General features: G+C 38.9%; 1 protein-coding gene across 10 annotated transcripts in view; it reads right to left on the reverse strand.

Annotated features, from left to right (window-relative positions):
• CEP295 (centrosomal protein 295) overlaps positions 1 to 23,073 on the reverse strand; it is a 48,557-nt gene that overhangs the window by 3,206 nt on the left and 22,278 nt on the right. For 4 of the 10 annotated variants that reach the window (XM_082843971.1, XM_082843975.1, XM_082843974.1 and 1 more), the window contains 14 exons: positions 22,019 to 22,240; positions 19,660 to 19,752; positions 19,408 to 19,511; positions 17,158 to 17,295; positions 16,645 to 16,742; positions 12,913 to 16,387; positions 11,677 to 11,845; positions 11,397 to 11,540; positions 7,179 to 7,331; positions 3,251 to 3,354; positions 2,644 to 2,740; positions 2,014 to 2,262; positions 1,092 to 1,231; positions 18 to 219 (listed from right to left, as the gene is read on the reverse strand). In XM_082843971.1, coding sequence (XP_082700097.1) covers positions 18 to 219; positions 1,092 to 1,231; positions 2,014 to 2,262; positions 2,644 to 2,740; positions 3,251 to 3,354; positions 7,179 to 7,331; positions 11,397 to 11,540; positions 11,677 to 11,845; positions 12,913 to 16,387; positions 16,645 to 16,742; positions 17,158 to 17,295; positions 19,408 to 19,511; positions 19,660 to 19,752; positions 22,019 to 22,240 — 5,388 coding nt within the window. Of the gene's footprint in view, positions 1 to 17; positions 220 to 1,091; positions 1,232 to 2,013; positions 2,263 to 2,643; positions 2,741 to 3,250; positions 3,355 to 7,178; positions 7,332 to 11,396; positions 11,541 to 11,676; positions 11,846 to 12,912; positions 16,388 to 16,644; positions 16,743 to 17,157; positions 17,312 to 19,407; positions 19,514 to 19,659; positions 19,753 to 22,018; positions 22,241 to 23,073 lie in introns of those variants that run through there. The other 6 variants (XM_082843973.1, XM_082843980.1, XM_082843977.1 and 3 more) reach the window with 6 other exon arrangements.

A 23,073-nucleotide genomic window follows, 5' to 3' on the forward strand; every position in this document is an offset into this window, starting at 1 on the left:
TTTGAACTTCTACATACCTTCAATAACATTTTCTGTAGCAAAACTCTGAGCTTCCTCATGAGCCCAGTTAGGGTCAGGCTGCTGGTTCACGCTGGTGTTAAGAGAAGAATGCAGGCTGGTCCTCAGTGCTGTAAAAGAAGCTGTACTTTTGGGTGACAGACTAGAACGGAGGCTTTCACAGGAGGAATGTGACCTCTGATGGAAGACAACCGGGAAAGGCTGAAATATTAGTATTTACTATGTTGAATCAATCTTTTATGTTTCTTTGATATTATTCTTCCTTAATTACCACTTTACTACCACATAAACCACTTGCTTATTCAAACCCAATTCTTTCACTTTAGTAAATATGAAACAGACTTTTTGTTTAGAAAACAAATTGTGAATTAACAAGACAGAGTTCAGAATATGTTCAGAATATATCATTTTCTGATAAGCAGGAACTATGCAGAGCTGCCTGGAAATAGAAAGACCCAGGTTTGAATCTTAGCTCCTTTATTATATAGGAAGAGACTTTAAATTTTGCAAAATTCTGTTTACCTGACTGTTTAAGCCTGAATTCCATTAAAGTAACCCCACCCCCCGAAACCCTGAAGACAAGTTTTTTTTGTTTTTTTGTGTTTTTTTTGCGGGCCTCTCACTGTTGTGGCCTCTCCCGTGGCGGAGCACAGGCTCCGGATGTGCACGCTCAGCGGCCATGGCTCACGGGCCCAGCCGCTCTGCGGCACGTGGGATCCTCCCGGACCGGGGCGCAAACCCGTGTCCCCTGCATCGGCAGGCGGACTCTCAACCACTGTGCCAGCAGGGAAGCCCGACAAGTTTTTATGGGTCATCATAGCTGGAGATAAAACTATTGGGACAAAATTCTAATGCACCTGTTTTCAATCTTGGTTCTGCATTATAATCACTGTATCTGACCATTCCTAGGGATTCTGATTTAACTGGTCTGAGGTACAGTCTGGGCACTGGTATCTAAAAGCTTACCAGATGATTTTAATTGGCAGCCAAGGCTAAGAAGCATTGTTCTGTTCTAACAGAAGAAAAGACAGTTTTTGGAAATTCACTGCAAAGAAGCATCTACTTTATTATACCTGGTAAAAGTCTTTGCTGTCTTGAGAAATCCCAGAGAAAGATGATGACGAATCAAAATCTGGATGTGGTTCTAAGGGTTTAAACAGCTGACGATGCAAATTTGGAAAACTGTGCTCCAGTTCTGGAAAGTCAAAGTCAACTGTTGGAATTTTAAGGAAAAAGGACACTTATTTTAAAAATGAAGCCTAGAAAAGTAGTACTAAGAACATACTCATAAAGGTTATTTTAAGATAACTCCAATTCAACAAAATTACTTGCATTTTTTTCATTACCTGCAGGTGCTTTCAAATTAAGTCCTGCCGTTATCTCTCATGTACAAAAGGGGCAGGTGGTGGCAGTGGTTTGACCAGAACCTTTGACAAATGCAAGTTTCCATTTCTACTAGCCTCAAGGTCTTTATGGGGTTAGTTAGGAGTAAGATGCCATCACAGTCACTGCTTTGTTACAGTAAGCTTTGTTATTCTCAATTAGCTCATTTCAGAATCAATGATTTGAAAAAAAGAAGAAAAGCTCACTGTACTGAGTGTTGCCACAGGCCAGACACTGCACTTTATGTGCATTATCCCAAACACCCCTCCTTCCACTAGAGACAAAAGAGTAAGCTGCCTGTGGTTTCACAGTTAGGAAACGGTCAAGAGGTCTGATTTCTGAGTTCTTGTGCTCAGTATTGGCAATACTGAGCTACTGTAGTTAACTTTGCAAAGGTGAAGGAAGATCTGCTCATCTCTTCTACACTGTCTCAGTCAGTTTCCAAAGCCCCTCTCTCACTAAGTGCTCTCCTCAGCATTTTCCATGTTATAACTGCTACAGCAAGCCATCAAAACACAAAGCTCAATCACTACTTTCAACTAAAAAGGATGAAAGGTTAAAAGTTAAAAACACTTAGTTTACGTGAAAGTATTTGTTCACAAATAATTTTACCCCGCAAGTGTGTTTTTTCAGTCATCAAAATTGCTTCATTTATGTACTTGTCTATCATCTGCTGAATGTGTGTCTGACCAGATGTAAATGTTTCCAATGCAGGTAAAAGAGGTTTAAGGGAGTCCTGAGGGTCCTGTCTTTGATAAATAACTTGTGTTGAAGGAACTACAGAACTTAAAACATTTGTTTCCTCTTCTTTACTGGTGGGAGATTCTTGTTCCCTCTGGTCCACAAGCTCTGAAAACGACTCTGAAAATTGAGTTTAATGAAAATATTTAGTGTCTGGGTACTTCCTTTGAGACAGATTTTAGCAGAGAGGCATAGCAATACACATCCACAAGGAATCAGTGCAGCCAAGAAATGTGCTCCGTAGATTCCCACCAACATTAGCAGACCCTCCTCAACGTGCTACTGGAGATCGGCAGAGTGTCTCTGCGTCTGCAGCCCCGTGACTTCAATCACGATTAGAATGTCATACTGTCCAATATTCTAAAGGCATGATTACTTCTGAGATTTAAAGAACAATCCCTCTCAGCACCTTGTGAAAAGCAATGTTGGCTCTCACCGCTGTACTGCAGTGCAACTGGTGCTTCTCTTTCAATTTATTTATAAACATTCTGATATTCTTACCTGTAAGGCTCAAATCTGGGTTTTCATAACTTAAAAAGCTCCCAGTAGAAACAGTTATTGAAGATAATGGCTCATGATAAATTTCTTGTGTTTCAGCCTAAAAATTAAGGAGAACATTAGGCCACAATGTAGGAAGTAATATCTAGAAAAAACCCAAATCACCAACATTAGCAGTTATTTATTCTGAGCTCAGATCAAGTGTAGAAACCTTCATAGTTATAAAGGTCCGTAGTAAAACCTTTTCATCATTGCTCAGAACTGATCAGCCTTTCATACACACACCCCCAGCCCACTCTCACTCCCCCATCAATAAGTCCTCAGTTATCCACTGTCACCTTTACACACACACACACACACACACACACACACACACACCCCTTATTGTTTTAAATTATTCTTTTGCTTCTCAGAACTATAGAGATCATGCATCAGGTAGACTAAGAGGTCTTCTGATGCTCAGATTTGGCTGTTTTCATCACTGATCCACTCCAGTAAGAGCAGATCTCAGAGAACATGGACTTTAATATTCCACAACTTCTGTAAACTAAAAAGACAACAGGAAGCCAAGCAACTCTAACAATGCAGTACACATCAAGACATGACTAACCTTATCATCTGGCTTCACATTTGGACCCAGGTACGTATGGTCTTCTTCCTCTGCAGCATAACTTAATACTGCATGACTCTCAACCGCAGCCTCACTGACCTTGACTAAAATGAGGAAGGAGGGGGAAGGTCTGGATTATGACAAATCAAATTTTTAGCACCAGAGGGCATAATTTCCTGCTTTTCTACAATTTTCTTTCATATTTTGCTTTGTAGAGCTGCCTTATCTTAGACCAAAAAGAAAAAAAAAAACTCATATTATTATTCATTAAAAGCATTTAGGACTTCCCTGGTGGCACAGTGGTTAAGAATCCACCTGCCAATGCAGGGGACACGGGTTCGAGCCCTGGTCTGGGAAGATCCCACATGCCTCGGAGCAACTAAGCCCGTGTGCCACAACTACTGAGCCTGCACTCTAGAGCCCATGAGCCACAACTACTGAAGCCTGTGCGCCTAGAGCCCGTGCTCTGCAACAAGAGAAACCACCGTGATGAGAAGCCCGCACACTGCAACGAAGAGTAGCCCCCACTCGCCGCAACTAGAGAAAGCCCGCGCGCAGCAACGAAGACCCAATGCAGCCAAAAATAAACAAAATAAATTAACTAATTAAAAAAAATTTATAGTTAGCACAATTTTTCATGGAAAACTGTAGTTGTCATTATTATTCTATGAATAAAACCCTTTCGAAAAGAGCCAGTATAATGGGAAACGCTTTTGTCATTAATTTTAACTGAAGAAGGAAGAATATTCAATTATAAGTACAGTGTGATCTCAAAGGTGAGACAAATGCACATAAAAAAGACAAAAACACCAAGTGCATCTAGTGGTTGCTTGAGAATGGTAGAACAAGGAGGAATTCTGCTTCTTTATAACTTGCAGTGCTGTCTAAAATCACAATGAGCATACACTGCTTTTATTATGAATTATCATTCCTAATTACACTTGACATATTAAAAATACGTAAAAATTATACTTTCTGTCTCACTATTAGTAATCAGGGTATTCTGAGTTAGTTTTTCTCTTACTCCCAATAGTCAACATTTGTGAGAAAGCCGGCCAAGGCATATGGTCATCTGTGGCTCTGAAATAGAATAAAATTAAAACTGCTCTGCCAAATATAAACTAAAATTTCTGTCTCATTATCCCCATGATATTATTAAAAGAGATCATGAACATTAAAAGTATGTTTCTTAGATGTTTGTGTAAGAAATATTTTCCTAGAGGTAACCCAGGACACATACACATGCACACATATGTATCTGTGTGTAGATACATATATTTATTCATAAAATGATATCTATATTATGGATAATAAAGTAAAAACAGCAAATATCAAATATTATATTTAAATATAATTTGTTTTTAAATACAATTTTTTACCCTCTCCTAGTTCAATTAAAAATATATTACTGTGATACAACTGATTTAACCATTAAACTGTTTTTTTTTGTTTTTTTTTGTTTTTTGCGGTACGTGGGTCTCTCACTGTCGTGGCCTCTCCCGTTGCAGAGCACAGGCTCCGGATGCGCAGGCTCAGCGGCCACGGCTCACGGGCCTAGCCGCTCCGCGGCATGTGGGATCTTCCCAGACCGGGGCACGAACCAGTGTCCCCTCCATCGGCAGGTGGACTCTCAACCACTGCGCCACCAGGGAAGCCCTAAACTGTTATTTGGTTGCTTCTTTACACACTAAAATTTTAAGTGAAGAAAGTAAGAGATGGTGAAACTTTATAGTGAGTTTTTATTTTTTCTTAAGCAGCTCATTTCAAAAGCCAGTTGTGAGATGAGAAATTACGGGTTCACCATTTCGTAATCACAGTCTTATAACTGTTATTATCTGTAACAAACCAAAGAAGATTCCCCCAGAGGAGGGTGACCAGGAGGTGGCCAGTAGCACTTGGGTAGTGATAAGAATTGAAAAATAAAAATAAGGGAAAGAAGTAAGGTCAGAGTTAAATAAACTTCAGTGAAACTGCAGTTTTGTGAAGGTGTTAAATGAGGGGAGAAAAGTCTGAACATGTCTGAACATAGACAAAACCATGAATACCATCCAAACCACTAAAATGACCTATCGAAGGGCTTCCCTGGTGGCACAGTGGTTGAGAGTCCGCCTGCCGATGCAGGGGACACGGGTTCGTGCCCCGGTCCGGGAGGATCCCACATGCTGCGGAGCAGCTGGGCCCGTGAGCCATGGCCACTGAGCCTGCGCGTCCGGAGCCTGTGCTCCGCAACTGGAGAGGCCACAACAGTGAGAGGCCCGCGTACCGGAAAAAAAAAAAAAAAAAAATGACCTATCATCTCCTTATCCTGGCTAACATGAGTGACTGCTGCTTAATCAAGTACAGCTTTACTTAGCCTAACTCCATTATTCCTACCTCTTAGGGAAGAATTTTGTAGGTATCCAGTAACAGGATCACCCTGGCTTCCTGATAATATCCAATACTAACAAACAAAGCCCTATTTCAAAATACTTAAACCCTCCTCAAAATCACCTAATAAAGCCCAAATCTTATAGTAAGTCCCTTCTAATACCCTCTCACTAATTGATTGGCCTCATGGTTCCCCACAGTGTGCATTCTCCCTCACTACAAGTCAAAGCACCCAGCTTTCTTCAATTACATGTGTGTTCTTGGTAGTCTTTGGCTAGAGGACATTGACAGGTAGAATAAAAAGGAATGCAAGTATTCACTGGCTAAATCTAAAAAAATGGTAATGGTTTTTATTTTAAAATGTCAAAAACTACAATTCATTGGAAATTATATTTTGTAGTTATTTCAATCTCCAATCAAAAAAGGAGAAGCTAGGGGCTTCCCTGGTGGCGCAGTGGTTGAGAGTCCGCCTGCGATGCAGGGGACGTGGGTTCGTGCCCCGGTCCGGGAGGATCCCACATGCCGCGGAGTGGCTGGGCCTGTGAGCCATGGACGCTGAGCTTGCGCGTCCGGAGCCTGTGCTCCGCAACGGGAGAGGCCACAACAGTGAGGGGCCCGAGTACCGCAAAAAAAAAAAAAAAAAACAAAAAAGGAGAAGCTAAAGTCAATTTTTCTACAAACCCTCAAAAAGAAAATAGGTCTTGCTCATCTCTCATTGTATTAAACTCTAGATACAACTAAGATAACAATTATCCAAGTACATGTGACAGCTAAAATAAAAAGAAATCTGGTTAGAAAAGGCAACTACTTAAAAGGTGCTTTAGAACTAATGAAGCAGTACTGGAACTATGCTTTGCAGGGTCAATATTATACATATAAAATAGCTTGTTATAAATATGCACAAATTCAAAAGCGAGAAAATTAACATCAGTTGTCTGGGTGGCAGAATTAAGTGATTTAAAGTTTTTTCCTTGTAACTTGTTCCTTAATACTTTCCAAATATTTAAAACTAAACATAAAATAGCTCGTTTAGAATGCCACAGATAGAACTTTTAAAAGATAATACTCAGTAGTATTTAATTAAATGTGGATTGTTACAAATAGGCTTAAACACAAAATGTGTAGAGTTTGCCAACTGTAAAAACTTCATACCCTTACATACCTCCTACTAACATTTACTTATTTAGTGAAACAATTTAAAAGTGTAATTAATTATTCTCTAAATAAACTTCACTTCCCTAATTCAACATTTTGTGTACAGAAATAATATAGGCTTCTTATGGAAAAATAATTTCACATTATGTAAACATATGAAATAGAAGTGTGAAACCCAACCTCCAACAAAGATTAACCCATACCTAAACTTTGGTGATTCTTATTCCAGACAGTTTTCAAATGCATGAACACAGACTTTTCTCCCCTCATTTTTAACACCTTCACAAAACTGCAGTTTCACTGAAGTTATTTACCATTTTTCATTACAAATAACACTACAATAACTATCTTTTGTCCACATATTCTTATGCACAGCAATTACAGTTTCAACTTCTTTCTCTCTTACCTGCTTTATCAGAGTCATCACCACAGATGCTCTCCTGGGCAACTGGGTGAAGATGACCAAATGGATCACAGTCCAGGGGGCTCCCAAGAAAACTCTGTTCTCGGCTTACTGAGACCCTCAGTGGGTCTCTGTCTTGGTAAAAGTCTGGTTTACCTGGGAGGGAAAAAAAATTGACTCACTGGATTTCCACTTACGTTTCTAGTTAAAACTAAAATGGCAATTTAGATTATGGGGAAAAACCTAAACTCTTAAAGACTTAATCAGTGTAGCAAGAAAATAGTAACTGCTTGACTTTCACACAGCCTTTAATTATTTCAATTCAATTTTACTAAGTTTTTAACGAAACTCCTACTTCCTAATGATAGAAAATGCTTCAGTACTGACTAATCACAGGAAAAATGCCTGGAAAAATTATTAACCATTAAGTTTTATAAGGAATAATATGCATTCATAACATAAAGTTCAAAAACAGCTACAGCTAATCTGTGGTATTAGACATCAAGATAGGGGTTTACCCTGGGGAGAAGAGGAGGAAGAGTAATTGTGAGAGTACGAGGGAAGAGTTTATGGAGTTCTCTAACATTCCAGTTCCTGACCTGGATGGTGTTTACCTGAGGGTGATTATCAAAGTAATAATCACTGAAATAAATACTTATGACTGAAATAAACACTCATGAAACAAAGAAAGGAGTGGGAGACACTCAGAAGTAGAAGCTAATTTACTGTGCAGAACCCCAGAAAAACTTGGGAATTAAAGGCAAGAGGTATTACAAAAGGAAGGTGTGAATCAGGGAACTGAAAACAGGAGAATGTTTAAAAACATGTACATGGAAAAGATCCCTCCCATCACCTGAGATTCCTATCTCTCAACATCATCCCCAGAGAAGACTAAAGGCTTATCCTCTAGAGAAACTGAATCCTATACACTCTGCAATCAAATTTATAGCAGACTCTCAAACTGGTAAACTGTCAAAGGATTACCTTTCTAAGGGGAAAGGTGCAGTAGTTGACAGGATTTGGACCTGTGTGGGGAAACCCCAATGGATTTCTAGTCTATCGTCTTAACCACTTGGCCACAACTACATAAATCCAATACACTCTGAATTTAGGGGGATCAGGCACTGAAAGGGGCAAGGGTGGAGGGAAGAAAAAGAATGCCATAAGGAAATCAGAGGTACTAAAAGAAAGTTTGCACCCTCGACTCAGATCCCCCCAGGTCTGGCTCCATAAAAGCAACAGCCAGGCTTGTATCAAACTTGGAGGATCTTTCTTTGGAGAAACTAAACTGTAAATTGCTCAGGGGAAAGAACCACAGATACTAAGCTGAGGGTCCTCAAGGAAAAGCCGCATTTTCCAGTGAAATCCAGAAGTAAATAAGGTCCCCACCTATAGAATTTCCAATTAGCCATTCAGTGTTCCGCTCAAATATGCAAGATATTAGAGAAAAGCCTCTAAAATTTCAGACAGAAAAAAAAAAAGGAAGAACCCAGACAAACAGAGAAAATACAGGACCCCAAACAAGCAAAAACCTATAAATATTCAAAGTAGGCAGTATTTTGCATCCATGAAACAAGAGCAGGATGCTACAAAAAGAAAATACCAGAAAGGAGGGCAAGCTTTTAGAAACTATACTTTGAGAGCCAAATAAAAATTCCTAAGAAATGTTACAAGAAAAAGCTGAGAAAATTCTCCCAGAAAGTAAAGCCTAAAGAAATAAGACTATAGGGAAGAAATAAGACTACAGGGACTTCCCTAGTGGTCCAGTGGGTAGGACTCCATGCTCCCAATGCAGGGGGTCTGCGTTAGATCTCTGATCAGGGAACTAGATCCTGCATGCCTGCCACAACTAAGAGTTCGCATGCTGCAACTAAGGAGTCCACAGGCCACAACTAAAAAAAAAAGATTAAGACCCAGCGAAGCCAAAAAAAAAATAAGTAGAATACAGAGAAGAAAATTGGAATATTATAGCTCAGTGTTTCTCAATATTAACTTTATCATCACCCACCTAAGGAGCCCTTTCAAGACTTCTTTCCTAATTGCCTCCTGACTCCATGAAACTTAATAACTATATATACTGTATATCCTTTTTTTTTAATACTGTATATCTTTTTATGTACATTTGTGCTTTGGTACATAAAGAGTAAGACTTTTTCATCTCCCTGAGAAGCAATTTTCATCCCCTTTGGGGACAACAATAACCTTGTTAAGAATGTATCATCCAATATCGCACTAAAAGATGTTCTCACAAACAGAGAAAATGATGTGATCTCAAATTATTTTAGCAGTGTTTAATATTTGGCTTAATTTTTGCTAAAATCCATTGCCAACTACAGAAGTAAATACAAGAAGAAACACCTAGGAGACTTGAAAAGTGACTGTGTCTGGTGAGTAGCATCAAGGGGTGGGGGTGGGGGTGTAGGGGCAGAAAGAAATGCTGTTTCATGTTGTAACCTTTTAGCACTATTTGCCTATAATATTTTGACTAAAAGTATTACCCAAAGAAGTGTGATGAAGGCTATGATGAAAGCTCCCAAAGAGCACATGAGAGGGATGCCTGACAGCTCATGGAAAGTTTATGCCACACAAGTGGCACTTACCTCACCCCTGAAGGGAGGGAGTGAGACCATGAAGGGCCTTATGGGTGAAGCTAGGGACTTAAGACTTCATTTAGACTTATTCCTCCAGTCAAAGGGAAACGAATGAAGAATTTAAACATGGAGCAATAGAGGCAGATTACTCTGAGTACACCATGGGAAAATGAATGAGAGTAATGCTAGACTGGAAACAGGGAGACATGGGGAGTTGTAGCAGCCCTTCAAGAAAGAAATGACAGCCTAAATTAAAAGAGTGGTAGTGGGAATAGAAACAAATGGAGAGATTCCAGAGTTGATCAACTAGAACTGAGAAGAACTGGTACTCTGTAGGTGTCGCAGAGGTATAGACAAGGAAACAGTCAAGACTTACATCTGGGTTCTTTTCATTGAAAAAAGCCTGAAGGATAAGGAGGTGGAGGTGAGGGAATATATAGCTTTCCCTTTTAGATAGGCTATTTTTGCAGTCTCATACACAACTCATTAAATTATAGGAATCAATGGTCGGAATTTCCCAATGCTCATTCTGAGTTAGGGAAAGCACCAATCAATTCCTGAACAGTTGTGTTTACCAAATAGTGCAAAATGAAGAAAAGCTTCCAAAGCCTAGTAATAAATAGAATCATTACTTTGTTATAATTTCCATAAGACATAAGGAGAAAGTAAAAAGGGGAATGATTCTTAAGAGTTATTCTGAATCTCTACTTTCTTAAACTCTTTTAGCCTGAAACAAAGGTACAATATTTTATGGCTTTAAGACCAAAATAGCTAATATTAACATTACATTTCTAAGTACCTTTCTACTGACAAAGTTATTTTCCCCCTTAAAAAAGAATTTGCTTTGGGCTTCCCTGGTGGCGCAGTGGTTGGGAGTCCACCTGCCAATGCGGGGGATGCAGGTTCGTGCCCCGGTCCAGGAGGATCCCGCATGCCGTGGAGCGGCTGGGCCTGTGGGCCATGACCGCTGGGCCTGCGCGTCCGGAGCCTGTGCTCCGCAATGGAAGAGGCCACGGCGGTGAGGGGCCCGTGTACCGCAAAAAAAAAAAAAGAATTTGCTTTGATAGATTTGATCAAGAGAATTATCTGGTTGAGTCTGAAATCTAGAAATAATTATAAAATGAAAATAGGCCTATTTACTAAGGATCGCAGGGAGGAATTTTTCTAGATAATTGAATCTAGGAAGAAGTACAGTGAAGAAACATACATGTTACAACTGCTCTTAAAGCCAGGGTCTTAAGCACCATGATTATCCTGTGAAAGATACAGGAAAAGAGCAGTGAAGGTACTGAAGTGAAAGAGCAACAAGGCAGAAGAGAAAAAACTGGGTTATATCCTAGAGAAACTGGTTTAGAAAGGAAGCAGAGGGAAGCAAAAGTGTCAGAATAATGGATAGCAAAGAATTTTTGTCTACTATCAATTGCTTTTCCTCATATATAAAGAAACTAGTTACCTAATGACATATTTCTTTAAGTCCACATTTTAAATACTGTTTGTAGAAACCTTTTTTTCCCCTTCATGAGTACTCATAGTCTAAGTTTCCTCAACAACAAAATATTTAGCATCCTGAAAAAACTGTAGAAAACTGGCAAATATTAAAAAATCATATTTTATCAAACCATCTGTTTACCTAGTATAGAAGTTCTGCCACTTGCTGGTGATTCTACCTCTTGTATGGCACTAAGTTCATGTTGGTTCAAGTCCAATCCACCTTTAACTTTTGCTACAGGTGGTTTTGAGGATTTCCCACCCAGTTCTTTGTCCTGATGCTCCCCTATCAAGTCAAAGACAAAGTTAGGCACAATACAAATCTGTTAACGAAACAAACTTCTTCAACCGGCAAGTTGCAGGAGGTTAAAATAAAGAATCATCATCAGGATAATCAGTACAATAAAATGCAATTATCTTACCACTTTGCTGGGCATTACTATCTTCTGAAAGGAGCTGATTATCATCACAGTTTCTCCTGCCTGCAGTACCAATGTTTTCCTGATTGTCTTTGGCTAGATCTTGGAGATGAACAAGGCATTCTCTGAGCTTCTTAGTTTCAAAATCATTTTCAACTGTGGGCTTACTTGTCTGAAAAAGTAGACAGACAAGGGTGGGGATGACACAAAATGAAGATCATGTGAAGAAGTCATTAGATTTATATCTCTCTTCTTCAGTTAGAACATCAACCACATGAACAGCTCCATCAACCACATTATTACAATTTTATCTATAGATAAAAAATGAGAAGTACTTCTAATATTGAAAGGGTAATAATTCCATTGAAAAGTACAACCAGTCACAGCCTCGGACCTTACAAACAGCCTCCACTGCACCTTTCAATAAGAGATTATACTTGAGTATCCCTCTCTGCTTTTCTTTTCCCATTCCTTTTCCTTAAAATGACCAGTAAATCCCCAGAACTCAAGCTCTCATGAACGCAACTCAAGCTTCTCCTGAGCATCAAAGGATTGTAGAATTCTGTTTAGCCTAACTCATAAATTTAGGAAGTGGCCTTTTAAAATAAAATGGACACATTCATATATAGGAGAATATACTGTCTCCCATATAGAGAAGCTATGAATAGTCATCTGAGTGACCACATCAGAGTCCTCTCAACAATTCAGTCACAAGCAGCCGGTCCGGCGGTCCATCAGCCTAAAATCACACCACTTTTATAACAGATGTTAATATTGTCACTTATGGAAAAAGATGGTACTGATTTTGATTCTACACAAATGTCAACAAAGTGCTATACAGAAAGCACAAAGTCTGCCATTTGCCTAAGACAAATTCTGCTAACTAGTTATTTTACAATTTAATCATCTTGTGGTAAGCTCAAAATCCTTCATAACAGAACTTCAAAAGGCAACCTACATTTTCCATGATGTTTGAGTTTGGTTGTATCAAACCAGTGGCTGAAATTAGTTGGGCTTCAAATAACTATCAACTTCATAAACGCCATGCAAGGTGGATCAATTTTTACCTTTTAATTTCCACGTTCTTTAAGGTAGAAAATTAAAGCACAGTTAAGGTCAAACCACTTATTCTCAGTAACTAAGAACTTATTTTGACCTAGGATTGAAACAAATATTTAGCTTGGCCGAGTTGGGTTATTGTCGATGTTTAATTCTTAGATATTCAAGATTAATACATACCTGACTGTCTTTAAAGAAATCCTTCAAGGTCTCCTGATGTTTCTGAATGTGCTGCTGCAATGCTGTTTGTCTCTGTACAAGCAATTCTTCTTGGGCTTTTTGGCCATAATGCAGAATTTCTTTTTGTAGCTCCATCTGCTTCTGAAGTCCCAAATTATCTTGCTGAGCTAAGAGAGGTTGTGAAAAACTCAAAAATCTATCTTGAAGTCTTGGGCTCATAGAAGCACTTGAAGGAGCTGCATGTTCATTCTTGGCTGAATACAATTCACAAACGTTTTTATATTTTACTTCAGCAAAAGGTAGTGGAATAAATGAATGCTCTCTTTCCTTGGGTAGAAACATAGAGGAAACAGGCTGCTCAGAAGAGTCACCTGCAATCAGCTCTGCTTGCTTGTTTAAAAGCAGTTCTTCCTGAGCTTTTTCATTAAAACGCAGCACTTCTCTCTGTAAGCCCAACTGTGCTGACACATGATCTTGCTGAGGCAGAAAAGCCTGGGATAAACTCAAAAGCCTATCCTGAGACCCTGGAATCTCAGGATGACTTGAGGAAACAGTATTGTCACTTCTGGTTGGAAGAGATTTTTGGATTCTTTCAGAGTCAGCAACAGGCAGTGCTATGTGGGATAAGGATGAAGAGGTGCTGGTCTGCTCAGGTGAGACCCTTTTCTCCAATTTACTTAGTCTTTGCAAAAGCAATTCTTCTCGGACTTCCTGTCTAGAATGAGTGGCTTTCCTCTGTATGTCTAACTGCTCTTGAAGTGCCTTCAAATCACCATGGAGAGGTTGGATAAAATGCTCAGATGACTTTTCCTCAAATTTATATTGTCTGGGCAAAATCAACTCTTTCTGGGTTTTCTCGCTACATGGAAGGGGACCTGTCTGTGTATACACATGTTCCTGTTGAAATGTAATCGGATAATCTTGTTGAGGTAAAACAGGCTGTGGTAAACCCAAAAGCCTATCAGGCAACCTCGGTATCTCAGAATGACGTGGGGAGACTATATTATCACCCTTAGTTGAACAAGGTTCTTGGATTCTACCAGCTTCACTAAGAGGTAATGGAGCAAAAGGACGCTGTACAACTAGGGGCAGGAAGGAAGAGGTGTCAACCTGCCCGGGAGATACTCTTCCCTTCCACTCACTCTGTTTATGCAGAAGTAATTCTTGCTGAGCTTCCTGTCTAGACTGAATGATGGCTTCCCTCTGTGTAGCTAACTGTTCTTGAAGTGCCTTCAAATTATCTTGTTGAGGCTGGATAAGCTGTGATATCTTCAAAAGTCTATCCTGCAATTCTGGGATCTGAAAATGGCTTGAAGGAATTCTACTCTCACTCTCTGCTGAAAGAGGTTCCCGGGTTGTAAGAGATTCAGCAGAAGGCAATGAAGGAAAAGAAAGCTGTTCTAACTGGGGTGTGAAGGAGGGGCCAGTTTGTTCAGAAGATACATTCCCTTGGGTCTTCTGGTTAAACTGAAGGGCCTCCTCTTCTGTGTCTAACCATTCTTGGTGTCCTTCCAAATTATCTTGTAGAGGTTGTATATGTCGAGAAAACCCCAGAAGTCTTTCTTGAAATCTTGGGATCTTCCAATGGCTTAAGGGAACTGTACTGTCACTCCTGAATGACATATAGTCCTGGAATTTTTCAGATTCAGCTCCCTGAGACAGAGATAAACAGGTGCCAGTCTGTTCAGAAGGAATTTTTTTTTCTAATTCACTTTGTTTGTGTACAAATTCCTGAGTTTCTTGTTTACCACCAAGTATTACCCTCTGAATGTGCGACTGACCTTCGAGTGTTGTTAGATTTTCCTGCTGTGGCAGGCTATGCTGTGGAAAACTAAGAGGCTCATCCTGAAATGCTGGCATTCCCAAATGACTTGAGGGAGTAACACTCTCCTTCTCAGAGAAATAAAAGTTCTGAATTCTTCTAGGCTCAGTTTTAGAAGAAGCTTGTGAAGCAACTGAACGTTGAGTGACCACTGGCAGGAATGAAGAACTCATCTGCACAGACTTAGAGTCTTGCAAATCCCTTTGTCTATGTAAAAGTAATTCTGCCTGGGCTTCATGCCTGGCCTGAAGAGCATCCCTCTGTGCAGTCAGCTGTTCTTGGAGCAACTTCAAACTATCATGCAAAGGGTGGAACTGCTGTAGGAAACTTGAAGACCCATCCTGAAATTTGGGGATTTCAGATTGGATTGAGAGAAGTTCCTTCTCACTCTTAGATGAATACTGGTCCTGGATTTTTCCAGATTGAGTACCAGCAGAAGGTAGTGAAGTAAATGTATGCTGAGCTCCTTGAGATGGGACAGAAGGGGGCTCAGTCTGTTCAGCCCATACTCTTCCATCCAATTCACTCTGTTTATGTACACATAATACTTCCTGGGCTTCCCGTCTAGCCTGAAAGCTGTCCCTCTGAATATTTAACTGTTCTTGGAGAAATTTAAAATTAAGCCTATCCTGAAGTTTTGGGACCCCAGGATGGCCTGAGGAAACTGTAGTCTCTTTCTTGGTTGGAGAAGATTCCTGGATTCTCCCTGACTCAGCTTTGGCAGAAGGCAGTGAAGCAAACGAATCCAGAGGTACCAATGGAAGGAATACAGAAAGGCCAGTTTGCCCTTCCAATTCTTTCTGTTTGCACAAAAGCAATTGTTCCTGAGCTTCCTGTCTTAACCGAAGAACTTCTTTCTGTAGGTCTAACTGTTTTTGGAGAGCCTTCAAATTACTTTGCTGGGCTATGATATTCTCTGAGAATGGCAAAGACTTACCCTGCATTTGGCCAACTACAGAATGGCTTACAGAAACTACACTTTTGCTCCCAGTTGAAAAGCATTCCTGGATTTTTCCAGACTCAACTTCAGTAGGCAGAGAACTAAAAGAATGCTCAGCTACCAATGGTAGGAATGAAGAAGGTTCAATTAACTTAGACGATATACTTTCGTTGTTCTCTGAGAACATTTGCTGGGAGTCTAAAGTTTGAAAAGTTGTTGCCCCAGATGTTTCAGCTCTTTCTCCAGCATCCTGTACTATCAGTGGCTTATCATGTGACAAAGCCCTTGAAAGTGTATGAGAGTCTTTAGGGACCAATTTATAGTCTCTCTGTTGTGTTTCAGTCTGTGAGAGTTGCTTTGGCTGTTCCTGTGATTCCAAAGCTTGCTTGGCTAAAACATCTAAAGTAACTAATGTTTTGGTTGTTTCTACCTGTCTTTGTGGAAAGCGATGTTGTCTTGGAACCTGAAAATCTTGCTCTAATTTGGAGATCTGTACGGGTTGCATAGGTTGTTTGTTAGGACTCAACTTGGGTCTCTGACCTTGATCCTCATGTTCTGATGTAACAGCAGGTCTTTCAGATTTCTGTGGTGGTACTGATGTAACAGAACCAGGTATCAATGGTGCAGCTGACATGGATAGGTACTTTCCTTTTAACATAGTCTGATAGTCGAGTAATCGTTTCCTGGCTGTTTCAACAGACTGTTTGTGAAGCCTACCCAAAACAAACAAGCATTATTCTTTTTGATCAAAAAAAATGCCCCACATTCTTAAGTGTTTATACATTAAATTCAATCTAGGAGTGGCCATAATCAAGGCAGAAATGGAACAACGTTATTAACATTGCTCTTTGAGAAATCTACATGCCATAGTTCTAAAGGGAATCCTGATAAGACCTTCATATAAACCAAATAATAAATCCTGAAAATGTAGCCACACACTATCACATATAAATTGTACCCTAGCTAATACCTGTTTTGCTGTAATAGCTGTTGTTGATAGTTATAAATCATCTGCCTGTGATTATCTTCATCAGAACTTATGGTGCATGATGCTGGTGCAGTGCCAACCTAATAAAAGACAAAGATACTAACTAAAAGGCAAATCCAGGAATAAGTACTAAAGTACTTTACATAAACTGATGTTCTATAATTGTAAACTTCCATATAGCTTTATTTTTCATAAAAAAGACTGGTATTTCCATTGTTAAGAAATGAAGTAATCTACCACTCTCCTTTAGTGTCAAGCCCAAGAGCTCAACATACACATTACACACAAGTCATGGTCACATATATTAGCACCCTCTAGAAACTGAAAGATGAAAGTCATTAGGTTTGTATAAAGTTATTTTTACATATACATTATTTTTTTTAAAAATTATCAAATACAAATTAGAATTGCACTTTACTTTTCTGAATGCTAAGATTGCCCACACTTCTTTATCCCCCAACAATCTATGTAGGGATTAGATTTCCTGCATCGTACCCCAGCCTGTTGAGTTTTTTTTCTTTTTTCTTCTTCCAGCTGAGCTCTGAAGCAATCAGTTTCTAATGTTAATTTCTGTTGTTCAATTTGTTCAAGTAATTCCAACTGTTTTTGCTTTTGTTCTTCTATTTCCATTATCTAAATAACAAAAATACTATTGATTTATTAACAACAAACTCATGCCAAAGAAAAGTTTATATGCATTACAATGAAAAGAAACAGGTCTCATCACCAGAGTACCAATTATCCAAGAAGAAAGTGGTGACGTTTTATCTGTTATTGCCACTGCCAGAGGGAGGACGGAAGCAAGAGACAGGAAAAGGGGAAAGGAGGAAAAGGGAGAGAAGTAAAAATAAACATAGTAACTATTTCTATTTCCTGGGAGCACAGGGAAACCTTGATCACCACTGAAGCATCACCTCCAGAGAAGTAGCAAATTCTGTGTTCACATCTTTAATTTTACCTTGTTCTCAGTAAGAATAATGCCTAAGAAATTAAATATCGAGAATGCTCACAACACTTTGATTTCTTAGGCATACTCATAAAAGGGTGCCATTATCTACAAGCTAAATAAAAGTACAGTGAGCAACATTCAGTCCTTACTGTCAGGCATTAAAGAGATGGAAAATAATGGCAGAGTGATGACAAATAAACTCAAAATTACACCAACACATACACACATAAATCCAAGAACTAAAAACATGTGTTAAAGTAACTGTAAGATTCCTGAGGACAGGGACTAGTCTGTCTGGTTGCCTGTTAAATCCAACACCTAGTAGTCCTTGAAACATATATAAGACACATATACTGAATAAATAGAAAAGGGAATGTATGTGAAGTTTTATTAAGAGAAATACGTCTACTAGAGATAATGAAAAATGATCTTGTTTTCAAAATTAAAAATGTCTCAATATGATATTACCTATTCTTAATCAGGCAATAGTGGCTATAGCTTAGTTCCTATCTTCACCTTCCTTTCCTTCACTCATAGGAGCCACGGAATTTAAACCATTTACAGTTTTGTAGTAACTCTAGAACTGCACTATCAATATAGTAGTCACTAGCTACATGTGACTATTAAAATTTACATCAACCCAAAACAAATAAAATTTAAAATTCAGTTTCTCAGTTGCACTACTCATACTTCAAGTATTCAACAGCCCATGTAGGTAGCAGCTACCATACTGAACATAGATATGGAACATTTCCATTACTGTAGAAAATCTACTGGACAATACTGCTTTAGAATATTGATTAGAAAGCATTTATCTGAGACTTTTAAAATACTGGCTCATAGAATTGTCATCCCTCAGCTGCATTTTTATAAAAACTATGACTATAAACTGACTGGTTTAGTAACAATTAGCCTCTTTCGAGGTAATCTGTGTTAAGAAAATCTTTCATTAAAGTAGAAGGGACAAATATTACAGTTACGGAAGTTGAATTTAAAATTTTTCTTTGAAATACAGTTTTTCAAAAAAACTTTTGGGATTACAAAGCCCAGATCAATGTTTAATATTATGACAGGGACTCATTTATTCAACAAATATTTATTGAGTACTTACTATGTATAAAGCACTGTATAAGAAACTATGTAGGATAAATTGACTTTTTAAAAAAGACAGTCTCGGACTTCCCTGGTGGTCCAGTGGCTAAGACTCCATGCTTCCACTACAGGGGGCATGGGTCGATCCCTGGTCGGGGAAGTTCCACATGCCCATGGTGAGGCAAAAAAAAAAAAAAAAAAAAAGATAGTCTCTGCCTTTAAAAAACTGATAAATTTTATAGGGAAGATAAGATACATACCAGAGTATAAAATACAAAGCAGAATGCAATAAGGGTCAAATGAGTAGTACAAGTAAAGATGAAGTACCTTCTATCAAATGAATGTGTAAGACACGGCAGAAGAAATGGTATCAAAAGTAGCCAGATGTTAAGACAAATTTCACTGGTCAAATAAAACTATAGTACATAGGGGAAGAAAGAAACCTTTAAAAATAAAATTTCAGGGACTTCCCTGGTGGTCCAGTGGTTAAGACTCCGCACTCCCAATGCAGTGGGCCTGAGTTCGATCCCTGGTTAGGGAACTAAGATCCCACTTACCTCAACAAAGCCTGAACACTGCAACTACTGAGCCTGTGCACTCTAGGACCTGCTCACCACAACTAGAGAAGCCCATGCGCCGCAACGAAGACCCAGTGCAGCCAAAATAAATAAAAAAAGAAAAATAAAATAAAAATTTCAAATTACCTGTTTCTGCCTTGCTGCCATTCTAATTCTGGCTGCTTCTTCCTGAGGATGAAGTAGAACTGAACTCTGAGCTACTGCTGTGATAGGCTGAGTCTCTTTCATTTCTAAGAGAATCCCCAAAGCAATAATTAGTTTCAATAATTTAGAATTTGATACCACTGTAATGTCTTTTGTTCATTACATGTAATTTTATTAGGAAAAAGATGTGAAGAATCAAGCAAGTTTAATTTGAGAATATGATAAAAGAAATACCTTGTTCCTTTTCAGAGTCTGTATTGAATGAAAGTGGTTTATCTTCACTAGTAAGTGGTCCAGAGTCAACTGTTAGCGTGTCACTTTCAACATCTGTAATAGATACATCATTATGAACATATTTTCACTGTCAAACTTAAATCTGACAAATGTAACAAAAATCTACATTCAGATTAACATTGGTCCACCTGAATGTCTTATTTAGTTAAGATCCAGCCACCTTGCAGAGACCACATATTTTATCCAATAAATTCTAGCCTAATACAAAAAGACCTAAGACTAAAATTATAAACAAAAAAGAAAAAACGAAGAACTGACTTAAAAGGTAGGCTGACAGAGTTTCAAACACAATGGGAAAGCATAAAAAGAGCAGAGTAAGCAAGGCACCAACGTGTAAAAAGAGAAGAAATTTAAGTGTATCTTTGACATACTTAGGTATTAGGATTTTTATTATTTATGAATCCAGAGCAGAGAAGGAAGTTAAAGCAGTATACTTTGATCACATCAGCGTAGCCAGAAACTGAACGGAGCATTCAGTCACCTCATTCGTTCAGCACCTACTTATGTGCTGTATGCACATTTACCATGGTCAACAAGAAAAGGCCTCAAAGGAGGTACATGGGGGACAGAACATTATATAATTATCCTAGAAAAAATTATAAAATTAGAAACGGTGCCAGTACTATATAAGAAAAAAGGGGGGTTACACAATAGAGTATTTCACAGGAATCTGAATTAGACTAGGAACTCAGATGAGATTTCTTTTAGGAAATGGCATTTAAGTGGACAGTTGAAAGGTAAGGAGGAATCAAGCAGGTAAAGATTGTGGGGATGTACAGGAGACCTTTCCAGACAGATCAGCAGGTATTAAGACCCTGTGAGGAGTGAAAAACTTGGCTCAGACAAGGGGAAGAATGAAGCCAGATGAGGCTAGAGAAAGCCTACTCACACAGGGCCTTTTCCAAAATAACTTGGTTATGGATTAAAGATGAAAGTGTCCCTTTGTATTAAATGCCAACACCGTACTCTCTCTCCTTCTTCTCACTCCCTTTTACTGCCTTTGCTGCTTGCCCCTTCTCTAGCCATCTTCTAAATGATGCGGTCCCTTCAGATGGTCTTATAAGACCTTTTCTCACTGAATTCTTTCCCCTAAAGAATTCTTCCATGCCCATGTGCTTGAATATCATATGTATATCTGACTTCCAAACTTACCTCTCTTTGCTTTAGGCTAGTCAATTAATTCAACAAATATTAACTTAGCACCTTTTATGTATAAGGCACTAGTCTAGGCTCTGGGGATACAGCAATGAACAAAATCAAGCCCTATATTCCAGGACTGGAGGGTGAGGAAGGTGGAGAGGGGTAGGTGTCAAGACAAGAAGCAAATAAGCAAGAAAGTAAATTTATGGTCCAACAGATGTTAAGAGCTATGGAATAGAGGTGATAGGGAGTGAAGATTATGGGGGTGGGGGAAGGCATAGAAGTTTGTTGTTTTACATAGAGTGGTTTGAGAAGGCGTTATTGAGAAAGCAGTATCTGAGCAAATATCTGAAGGCAGTGAGACAGTGAACCATAAAAATATCCAAGAGCATTCCTCCCTCCCCAACCAAGACCAGCACTTGCAAAGACCATATGATTCGTATCTGCTGTGTTGGAAAAATAGCCAGGAAGCCAGTGTCTACGGTGCAGTGATTGGGGAGAAAATGAAGTCGGAGAGAGAAGTAGTGGGGAGGGGTGTGTGCACAGATCATGTAAAGCTTTGATGCCACTGTAAGCAAAATGGTTTTCCTGAGGGAAATGGGTAGTTGTTGGAGGGCTTCTCCCAGAGGAATGATAAGCTGATGTGTTTTAACAGGATGTCTCTGGAAACAGATTATTGCAGGAAGGTGCAAAAGCTGTGGATAGAAGACCAGTTAGGAGGCCACCAGTTAATACAGGCAAGAATCTACACTAGAGAATGAACATCACTTAAACTAGGATAGTAGGTGGTGAGAAACAGTTGGACTCTGGATATATTTTGAGGGTAGGACCGACAGGATTTGATGATGGTTTGGATGTAGGATATAGAAGAGCAGAACCAGAATGGCAAGCTTTTTGGCTTAAGCAAGAGAATTTTTTGCCACTTACTGAAATATGTAATATATATATATATATATATATATATATATATAATTCTACTACACTTAAAGTGCTCTGGAAGGAGATTCACTAAGGTTTCTAACATTTATTGCCTTTAAGTGGCAGCACTATGGGCTTTAAAATATTTTCTTCCTTTTGACCTCTATTCTTCGGTTTTTCAGAAATGAGCATATTTTTGAACAACTTAGAAAGGTAAAATGAGATGACTGGAGAGAACTACCTTGTTTCTGCCCAGAGGATAATGGTCCGTCTTCACTCACAGCTGCTCCTGATTCAACTGTCAGGGCTTTACTTTCAGTTTCACTAACAGTTGTAATCATTTCGCTTTCATCCTCAGACATGGATTTAATTGTCCAGAGAGACTTTTGGTTTCGGATCTTATTTAATAATTTTTTAAAAAGAATTTTTGAAGGAATCTGGTGGGTCTTCATTGCCAAGGGAACTAAAAGAAAAGAAAAGAAAAAAAAATTTATTCAGCATCTGTTACAAACCAGGTAAATTATTCTATCTTTATACTTAGTTACTATAACAACCACTGGTTAAAACAAAAGCACAGCTTTATTTTCCTCAATATTTATAATTTAACACAATTTTATAACCAGGAATAATTTTTTCAACTTAAATTTAAATAAGGACACCAAAATTCAACTATAGTTCACCCTTGAACAACATGCACTTGAACTGCACAGGTCCACTTATTTGAGGATTTTTTTCAATAAATACATACTACAGGACTGCATGATCCAGGGTTGGTTGAATCTGCAGATGTGGAACATTGGATACAGAGGGCCGACTCTAAGTTATATGTAGAGTTTTCGACTGCATGGAGGGTCGGCGCCCCTAACCCCTTGCTGTTCATGGGTCAACCGTATTTTTCAACAGTAGGCAGCAACATAAATTTCAAGCATAAAAATGTATCAGGAAGATGTTTATTCTGCTTGCTAAATGAGGACAGAATGCATATCTCTTAATCTGTAAGACTAGCATTCAAAATATGTGCTGTAAGGTTCCCAAGAAAATAAAAGATTCTGCAGAGGCCAGAAATGAAGTTTCAAGGGGAATTCACGGCAACTGAGCCCTAAACCCATCTTCTGAAGTTTATGCCAAACCACAGGAAGCTTACATTTTGTTTGGACAGCAGTGTGGGGACAGGAGACAGGGATAAAGCTTAGAGTCCTCACCCAAGGAGTCTAAGAGGAGACCCACATAAAACTGGAACCCCAAGGACTACCTATCCACAGTATAGGGTGAAGATGAAAAGAAAGCCAGAGTGGT

The sequence above is a fragment of the Leucopleurus acutus genome (genome assembly GCF_964270905.1).
Source record: "Leucopleurus acutus genome assembly, chromosome: 8".
Lineage (NCBI taxonomy): Eukaryota > Metazoa > Chordata > Mammalia > Artiodactyla > Delphinidae > Leucopleurus > Leucopleurus acutus.